Below are 10,677 nucleotides of genomic sequence, written 5' to 3'. Positions count from 1 at the left end.
ACGCAGAAGAAAAGAGTATTTTTGGAGAATTTTATGTAAAGAAAATGACTAAGCAATTTTCCAACTGAAAAGAGAAATTCCTCATCATCCTCTTCTTTTCACAGTCAATCTTGTTATGTCTCTTTAAAAGGTCATGTACTTGAAATACAAATTTATTCATTAATGGTTGAATTATAATAATGTACTTAGTAAAAATTCCACTTCAAAATATCAGCCTTACTTGATTATTAATTGTCCAGTCCTTAGTAAAAATTCAACAATTAATTTGTCAAAAGTCTTACAACGAAATTGTTCACGGTTCTGACATTATTAACTTTTATGACTTAATTCAAATCAGTGAAGTTGTCCAAATCAAAAACTCTCAAGTGCCAACAAGTTGTTAGATTTGAAATATAATGCTTGATTAGCTTAGAATTAAGCTATCAGAACTCAATTTCATGGGAGTCTTTTATCTATAATTTTTTTATTATAATATTATAATTATTAATTAAAATAAAAAAATATGTAAAAATTTACCATTTAAGAGTGAGGATTTCATATAAAAATATATAATGCATAGAAATACTATTCCCTGCTCCTACAACGTTAACAATTAATCCCACATTATGGAAATGATTATATCATTTTGATCATATTTAGTTCTTTTGATTTATTAACCTAATACGAGGCCTTGAATCCATCGATGAAAATCACTAAATCAGCATTCCAAAAGACAGAAACCTAGCAATTTTACATGCTATTCAGCTATGGTGGGCACGAAAAACCATTTCTTGGGGTCCGAAGTGATTTATTCTGTTGGGCCGAAAATGTTGAGTTGAATTATGAATTTCAGTTGGCAATTTGGTTTCAATAATCTGCACGGAATAACATTGCACTCCATATTTGCATCGCATTGAATTATGAACCACAGTTAAATCGTTTCCAAACTAATTGCGTACTCCACAATTCGACAACTTTTTTCTTGCTTTGCTATAATAGAAGAAAATCAAATTTCTTCCTAAAATCAAATTTCTTCCTGAAAACAAAAGAGTGAAACTTGAGCAAAGAAAATCACTGTTACTGATCTTTACTGTTCTTCATGCTGTGACTGATGGAGCAATTAGGCCACACAACATTGTTGGGAGCTTTCACTTTAAGCACCGGATTGTACTCAAAAAAGTTGGTTGGTCGGAGCTCAAACCCGCTGCTTATTGTTGGCATCAAAGGAAAATCTTCTTGGTAAGGCACGTGATGAAAACCCAATGTGTACCATAATACAATGTCTTCGTTCTCTATTCTTCTATTCCTATAAATTAAATCAATAATCAACAATTTTTTATACTTAAAGAAACCAAGATTTAAACTCTAACAATTAAAACTAAAAGTTAAACGCTCTATCAACAAGTCATATAATTATTTATAAAATTTAATACTTTATTATCGGATCACGAGGTTGTTGATCTATAATCAACATTATAACAATGCCAATCAATCCAAAAAGAAAAGTATAAATAATATTTAATAACACTGTACCTGCTGCTCCATGTAGCTAAAGTGTCATCTCCTCTGCTTTGGTCGGCATATAATCCCCCAGCCCATTTTTCAGACTTGTTATATGGTGTAACCCACACATTGTACTTGGTGAAGGCCCCTCGAATCTGTGGATAATCATCGTCTGTTAAAAGGGGTCCAGTAACTGATCCTGGGATTAGACGGTAGCCAACAAGGTTACCCATTTTCGTTTTCTTGTTAGGATTCACAACTAAAAGATCAGCAGACTCCAAGCCAAGTTTGATTTTTGCATCTGACTCAGTTTTAGCTGTCTCACTAACAACCCTCCAATAACTTTTTCTAGGTGAGCTTTGGTCAGTTACTCTGGTTGTTTGTAATTTGGACTTGACAAAGGAGTTGGAATCACCATCCACATCAAGATCAAGGTAGTAGGTGAGGAAATGATCATGGTGAGCACCTAATGTATTTTCCGCCAATAATGTGCCATAGACTTCCTCGTTTATTTGTTCTTTGTGGGTGTATTTTGATCCCCTTACTTCTAATAATCCAGTTAGTCCAACCTGTTAGGAATAACCATTTAAGAGAAAATCAATAGAAATGCACCTAGAAATCCTCAATGGGATTTGTATGGTAACTAATTAATGTGACTTTACAGTAACTTTGATGGACCCAATCTGCTTGAATTCCCAGTCATTTATGTAGTCGTAGTTGCCCATAGTTGATATCGTCCTGACAACCAGGCTCACTTCTGGCCTAACCTCTGTAATCTGCCAAAACCCTTAAAATATCATTGCATTAATAAACCTTCCAAATCTACACCTAAAATTTTAGACAATGACATTTTGTTGTAGCAAAATACAATTTATATAGTAACAATTATAAATAGTTACAATATATTTTTTTAATCGATAATAAAATTTGTTGCATTAACTCATTATTAATGGAGCTAATAGCGAAGACCTCATTTAACAATGATAAAGTGATGTTTTGCACCTATTCTTACCGTCGTTTTTGTTGTAGTGAAAGTTACATTAAAAACTAACAAGAACTTGGTGAAAATTTGACATACCAGTACTTTTGGAATCATAGTCTCAGTGTGTCGCCACATCACGTCTCCAGCGTTTCTCTCGAAGATGCAGAAAACGTTAGGCATCTCAATGGGCATCCCATTCCGGCCAGCAAGAAATGCACCCATGAAAACTGCATTGGCTGGGCAATCTCTAAGTGGTTCAAGTGGCACTGCATATAGACCATAGCCATATTCCCCGGCTTCAAAAAATGTTCTATAGTACCATTCTTCAGTTAAATCCATGTACGGATTAAAGACCTCTGATACAAATCCCCTATACATCACCCTACGAAATTTTTGCTTCTCAGTGTCATACAATGATGCTAAAGATATGATTGGCCCAACCCGAGCATCGAAACTTAGATGAAAATCCCAATTTGCCCACCTGATTTCCATCACAAATGGACAATATTGTCAAAACCCAAGGAAACGTGTTCCAATTTACCAAGTAAACTTGAGGAAAAAAATAGCCTGTGTCTCTATAACAATGAGGTCCCACAGCATATCCAATTGGCTAATCCAACAACTAGTGGCAGGAAAAGAAATAAATAGCAAGTGGCCCAGGCATCATTATTGTACTTACCTAACTCTGTTTCCATCAATGGTGAAACTAGGCCCGTCTGGTTGCACAACCATGATTCCTTTCAACCGTGGTCCGAAAGGTGCCCTTTGTTCAGATTCTCTGTAATCCGTCCCAGAAGCCTTTGGCACGGGGATCATTAATCTGTCCTGAAAATGTATGATCTTCATTTCTTCAAGATCAACTGTCACAGTGATTGCCTCTATTGGCCTCATGTACATGTTCACTGTCCCATCCAAATAATAACACATAATCTTAACTATCCTTCCATTTTTTATCTTCTCTCCAAACCATCCTACGGTGAAACTTCCGCACAATACCTCCTCGATCTTGAGCCCTCTCTTACTTATGGAAGCCAAAAACGGTTCATACTTAAACGGCAACTGGTTTGCAGCTGCTTGTTCTTCAAAAGTGAGTAAAGGGTATCCATAACCATCATAAATTCGATCACAAATGATTCTGTTACGCGATAAATCAACGATGATTTCATGAGTTTTATGGTTTATGCGTGCAATAACCAGGGCCTGGCGAGGTGGAGGTGTGGTGGAATAGTTGTCTAGCCATGAAATGACAACCTGTTTATTTGGTTCTTCTAATCCTATGTATTGAAAGGTTAAGTTATGGTAGGAGGTCGGGTACGAGTGGTTAACAATGGCTTGAACTTGGATGATCTCATTTGGAGTTAAAGAGTCTAGAGGGTGTTGTAGTTGGTGGGAGATGGGAATAATGGAGAAGAAAAAGAAGAATAAATTTCGGAAGGAAGAAGCCATTGTTATTCTTTTATTGCTGGATGGATAGCTAATGCCTGGTGGCCTTTTTATCCAATGACTTTGTTTCTTTCAATGGAAAAACCAAGAAGGTCATTGTCTAAATTTGAATTATATGGTTATTTTTTTGTGTAATTCAGAGTCATCGGAGACATTATTTTATTGGCTTAAACATAAATAAATTTTTAAATTAAAATTAAATAATCATCAAAATCTTATCACTCTATTGCAAATATCTATCCTCCTATAATTGAACTTTTGATTGGATGGTTAATGAATGTCACCAATTTTTGTTAGATCAAGAGATTAATTAGTTAAAAATAAATGTTTGAGAATTTTATTAAATGAAAATAAATATTTGAGAGTTTAATTAGTTGTATTAAAATAATAAAAACTTGAATTATAATTTAATTTTAGCTCTTTTTTATATTTAAGCCTATTTTTTTATAGTTAACTCGATTGAGTTTCAAGATTAAGACCGTTAGATTAAAGAATCGACTATGAGCCAAGGGCCCAAACCAGACTCTCATTAGGTATGGACAAGGTCCAGCAAATATGGAGCATGGTGGATGTTACGCTTTCTCCAATCTTCCAAGCAATCTTTGTTTCTCCGGCCTTCTATCAAACATTACGTAGTTATAAAAGAAAGAGGGTTAAATACTAATTTGTATTTGTATTATACATTTTCTTCAGTTTTATATACGAAAAATTAAAATTTTAAATTTTCTACTACGGACTAACATTGTCAACTTACTTATATGATATGAACACTCAATAAAATCATGATACATGAAAAAGTATCATATCATTTATAGATCTATTATCAAGTCAGTATGAATAGAAACAAAAAATTAAAGATAAAACAAAATAAAATTATAATAAACCAAAATGAAAAAATGAAAAAGGTTAAAATTTTAAAATAAGAAAAAAAAACTAAAAATTGAAATTTAAAAATAAATTTAAAAATAAAACAATTCAAAATATTAAAAGCTTTTAAAAAATTAAATTTGAAAATTTTTATTATAAATTAAATTTTTTAAAATATGATTTTTATTATAAAAATTCAAAATTAATACTCTTCACAACCCATCCAAATTATTCAAACTTTTTTTTGTCCTTTATTATCATTTGACTTTCAATTTGACTCTAAGTTCTCAAAAGTAAGCTAAACAATCGATCGGTTTGATTAATTTGGTTGAAAAAATTTAAAAATCGATTTAATCAACTTAATTTAAAAATAAAACCAAACCGATCGAATAGTAATATAAAACTAAAAAAACTAAACCAATTCAATCTTGTTAGTTTCAATCGATTTTGATTTCCTATTTCTTTTATTCAACATTCAATGTGATTCATGTAGTTCATAAACACAAGTTTCATAAAATCTAAACACAAGCTTCGTACACAATAAGTCTAAGTCTCAAATAAAATCAATGAGTAACACATAATACACAGTAAGTCTAAATCTCAAATAAAATCAGTGAGTAATGCATAAGCTTAATAAAGTCTAAGTCAATGAACAATAAATAAGCTTTAAATCAGTGAGCAATTAAAATCAGTGAGTAATGCATAAGCTTAATAAAGTCTAAGTCAATGAACAATAAATAAGCTTTAAATCAGTGAGCAATACACAAGCTCTAAATCAATGAGGAATACTCAAATAAAATCTAAATACAAGCTTCATAAAGTCTAAGTCTAATTTTCAAACAACATAAACACTTATAATACATAGCAAATTACAATCCATAAACTCTAATTCTCAAACAGCATTCAACAAGCAACAACAAACATCTTAACCAATTACAACACTTAAATTCCAAGTCTCAAACATTAATATCCAGCAAGTAACAGGCAAGTATGGGCAACAGATAATAATGGGCAATAGGCAATAGCAAGCAGAAGGCAAGGTAGTAGCATCCTTTAAAATTCAAACAATAAATAAATAAAAATACAACACAATTCAATGAAAAATTATTCCTTTTAAAGCTATCTAAGAAAGAAATATTTAACTGTATGGATCACATTCAACATAAGCATTGCCAATATTACTTCAATTGATCAATAAACTTTACTAATCAATTGCGAGGTCCAACCCAATCTTAGATAAATCTAAAAATACATAAAATAAAAAATAAAAAAGTTAGTTTTAACTAAAAGATTTAAAGAAATAAGCATTGAAAAATAATGATATAAATAAAACAATTACCCAAATCAATCTTGTCAACCTGTTCCACTTCATCCTCTAAGGTATTTGGTTGGAAATCTAAAGCTTCAAGTATCCAATCTTGAGCACAAATAAGAGCTTGAATAAGTTTAAGAGTTAAAGAACTCCTATATGTATTTAGCACATGGCTACTAGTCATAAAAGTAGATTTAGAAGCAACTGTAGATATAACAATTGCCAACATATCATGAGCTAGATGGAAAATGATAGGAAACCTATGCTTATTAAGTTTCCACTAAAGAAGAACATCAAAGTTCACCCCTCTTTAATATCATCAGGCACCTAATTCAAATGTTTATCTAACTCAGATTTATTCTCTTCTCTACCTTGTTGTTTCCTAAATCTCTTAAATTCAGTCATAACAACTTGTGAGTCATATAGATCCACAGTTCCAAGTTCATTGGTGGTAGTGGTGGTTCACTCGTATGGCTACTATCACCAACTTGTTCATATTAAGGTGCAACATATTTTTGTATTCATCAAACAATTCAACTATTACTTTTTGAACTTTCTTAATCATAACTGAAGTTTGATCACGAGAATATATTTTCATAAAGCAAAACTTCACAAATGCAAGTTTTTTCAGATTATCAAGAACAGAAGCAATATAAAGTAATATATTCATTTCCTCCACATTCCTCCAATACTTATCATACTTATCATTTATTCTCTTAGCCATTGCACTTAACTCAACATCAACATTCAATTGCCAATATTACAAAATACCATAAACACTACAAATATCATCAAGAAAAGTATTAGTGCTGACATATGCAAAACCCGAAACTCTAACTGTGAGATTATAAAATTTTTGCAAAAAAATATATAATTTTCTAACACTAGCTCAATCATTTTGATTGGGCACCCTATCTCCCCATAAGAGCTTAGTTTTATAATAAGGATCAACATCATCAAATGCCTCAAATTTGTTTTTAAAATTTTAAGCTTGTTCCAACATCAAGAAAGTAGGATTCCACTTAGTACTAATATCCAAGCACAATAAGTTTTTACTTTGAATATGTTCATTAACAATACACTTTTTAAACTTGGCTAACCTAAAGGGTGATTATCTCATATATCTAACTGCTCTTCTAACATGAGCAACTAAATCAATCAATTCCTTTTAACCCATCACTCACAATAAGTTTACAATATGAGCATTGCATCTAAAATGAAGATATTTGCCTCATACAATACTAGTTCTTACATTATTAAATTTTTTCCTCAAGTATGAGATTGTAACATCATTAGAACTAGCATTATCAATTGTGATAATGAAAACATTATCAATCCTCCAATCACGCAAACATTTCCCAATTGCCCTACCAATAGCCTTACCATTATGACTTAAAATGGGACAAAAGTTTAAAATCTTTTTGTTAAGTTTCCAATTATTGTCTACAAAATAAGTAGTAAGATACATATAATTGATTATTTACAATGAGGTCCAGGTTTCAGTGGTCAAAGATACTCTCTAGTAGATGATTTCAAGATTTGCTTTAGGAAATTTTTTTATTTACATAAATTTGATAGTAGTCCTTAGCAACAATCTATCATGAACGCATATGAAATCTAAGGCAAGCAACAAACATTCAACACCTAAATCCTTTAGCTTCCACAAATTTAAAAGGTAATTCATCTATAATAATCATCTTAGCCACACCTCTTCTAATGATATCTTGATTAAACTTTCAAGTACCTTAAGACATATCTCCTCCTGAGTTTAAAACTAATTCCATTTAAAAAAGATCACCACTAGCACGAAGAAATTTAGTACAAACACCTATGTGATTCTTTAATGCAAAAGTTTCATTTTTTTAAGGTAAGCATAAAATTTTGTATCACAATAACTATATCTAGCTTTGAAATCACCACTATCACGAATAAATTTAGTGAAATGATCCCATACCACTGACTATGGGTTAGGTTATTTCCTTTTTGGTTTCATGCTCACAACTTCACTTTTTGTTCCATATGTGTCTCATTCACCTTAATGGATTAATTGAGTATTCACTTGTGTAATATCTTTACCACTCATCTTCAACAAAAGAATAATAAAATCTAAATAGGTTTCAAGAGTAAATACATCTTATACAAACTAAAATAATAATAAAATAATTATCCAATCAAATAGCAAATAAATAATAAATAATAATAGCGTTCTATAAATTATTAAACAAAAGATCCAATCAAATATGCATTACATGCTAAAAATGAAATAAGATGTACATATTGAAGCATAAAAAAAATTGTATAAGAAAACTTTGCATTATTGGTACATGAATAAAATAAATGTCAATTGATGTAGAATATTATTATGAAGTTTTGTAATTTTTAAGTCCTTCACACCAGATAGCAATCTTATAAATACATGAATAAAAGCAACTTATAAATATTATGCTTTTAGAACTGCCTAAATAACGAACAATTATATAAAATAAATGCATTAGATATAAGCAAATACATTAAAACAGAGTGATGGTTGAGTTGAGAATGTTAAAATGCATATACGCAAATACAAGAAAAAGAAATAAATTCATTCACAAGAGAAAGGGATCTAGGCAATTAAAGTCTAAATGAAAAGAAGAATCTTAAATCATTAAGTCATCTGCAATATAGGTGTTAAAGGCACAAAGTGGTTGGTTAATTGACAGCAAGACTAAAATCATGTCAATAGTATTAGCCAAGAAAAGAAACCTATCTAGACACATCATAAGAGTATAGGCTAAAGCTTGTATAGTGGAGGGAAAATATTCTATGGTTGCTCAATAGGATTAAAAACTTAATCAGTTAAGTTTATCCATTAATAATTTCTTCCTTAGAACCATAAAAATGAGCTTTCAATGTATAATATTTAATAGAGAAAATCTTAACCCAGTTTGTGGTAATAATTTCAATGTATAATCAGCGAAGAATAATTTCATTGCAATAACTCTTGATTAGTTTGTGGTAAAACAAAATTAGTCACTGGTACTCAAGTGCATTATGTATAAACAATTTACATAATCAATTATAGGAGCTATGAATTGATGGAAAGCACACTTAAAGTATATGTCTACAAGGAAAGAAAAAGACCTATATTACATACCTCAGTTCTCAAAGGTATTTATGCCTCTGAATGATGGTTCATCAAGTAGTTGGAAACCAATAAAATATTTGTCACCAAAAACCCAATAGAAGCCCACCTGTTTTACTTACCTTTTAGTTCTAGAATGTTAGAGGAAACCTTATATGTCCATGATTCCCACAGTCATAAGAACTTTGATTCTTTAAAGGTATAGCTAAATAAATTGCAAATGGATTGTTTAATAGAAGCATCAATTCCTTGTTAAATATATATTGATTCAAAAAGATCTTTTATATATACTTGCTTATGAGTATCGGGTGGTAAAACATTATGAACTCATTAATTAATAAAAAACTTAATTTTATTTAACTTGTAATTCTTTTGTATGGCAATTATAAGTTTAGCTAAACATGCTCTGGATGAAAAACAAGACAAGTACTGGGTGGGTTGAAGATATGTAGGAAACCACAAGGTTTTACTTAACCAAAAATCCACCTTTTTTTCTTGTTTCAACTTTCAAACCAACAAACTACTTCTCCAATAACCTAATATACTAAAACCAATAAACTCTAAGCCACATGTACACACATTGTTTGAATTCAAATCAAACTACCACTTTTTGCTTCAAAATTATGAAAGTTTTTAATTTGTGATGTTAACTAAAATTAATTGGTACAATTAGTTAATTCTTTTGATAACTTTAATTAAAAAGCAAAATATAGAGAGCAACATGACAAAAATTTATACAGGAAAAAAATAAATAAAAAGAATTACAAAGGTTGAATAAAATATCAACCTAAGCAAATATATACAAAATTTTACCCAATACATACAAAATTTTACACCCAATATATGCCAAATTTTACCTGAGCAAAAAATGAAAGAAAAAAAATCATATATACAAAAGTGTCAAATGGCCATTATAGAGAAATCATATAATTGTAAAACTATCTCTAAAATATGAAACAGTTTCCTTTAATTAATTATATGAAATTTAAGCCTCATGTGACAATTAATGCTAACAAAGACAAGAATACATATTTTTAAAAGATCTTCAAAACCTAAGAAAAAATTCAGTAAAAAAAAAACAAGGTCTTCTAAACAAGTTGAAAGCATGGGTAAAGAAGGATTAAGGTTCTTACCTTAAGTTGAGTTGAGTTGTAGAAGAAAGAAGATCCAGCGAATAAAGAGATGTGAGAGGTAAGAGAAGTCAATTGAAGGTTGCAGTGGTCATCGATTGAAACTTGGGGCATCAAGATTGACTTGGAAATAATAGTGGTGACACACAAGAATGAGTAAGTGAGGCTTAGCAGTCAAAAAGAGAAAGTAACGAAAGGAAATAGTGCTTCACTTTCAAAGTTTTAGTTTTGTATAAATTATAAAATATAAATGAATATAAAAAATTAAATTAATAAAAATATAAAATATTTTAATAAATTTCATTAGGTATTTCGGTCGGTTCAATTCTTGAATCTTAGA

The 10,677-nt window shown here is 30.4% G+C and overlaps 1 protein-coding gene across 1 annotated transcript; it reads right to left on the bottom strand.

Moving 5' to 3' along the window:
• Window positions 1-855: 855 nt before the first annotated feature.
• LOC111298505 (homospermidine oxidase-like) lies at window positions 856-3,988 on the bottom strand. The gene is made up of 5 exons (XM_089745203.1): window positions 3,144-3,988; window positions 2,561-2,945; window positions 2,145-2,258; window positions 1,513-2,051; window positions 856-1,285 (listed from the first exon to the last, which is right to left on the bottom strand). Exons 1-5 carry the CDS (start codon window positions 3,908-3,910, stop codon window positions 1,057-1,059), a joined length of 2,034 nt encoding a protein of 677 aa, XP_089601329.1. The 5' UTR covers window positions 3,911-3,988; the 3' UTR covers window positions 856-1,056.
• Window positions 3,989-10,677: the final 6,689 nt, after the last annotated feature.

The sequence above is a fragment of the Durio zibethinus genome, chromosome 16, assembly GCF_047325235.1.
Source record: "Durio zibethinus cultivar Kanyao isolate XHJ-2024 chromosome 16, ASM4732523v1, whole genome shotgun sequence".
NCBI lineage: Eukaryota > Viridiplantae > Streptophyta > Magnoliopsida > Malvales > Malvaceae > Durio > Durio zibethinus.
Note: the sequence above shows the minus strand (reverse complement) of the source record. Positions and strands in the feature narration are given on the sequence as shown.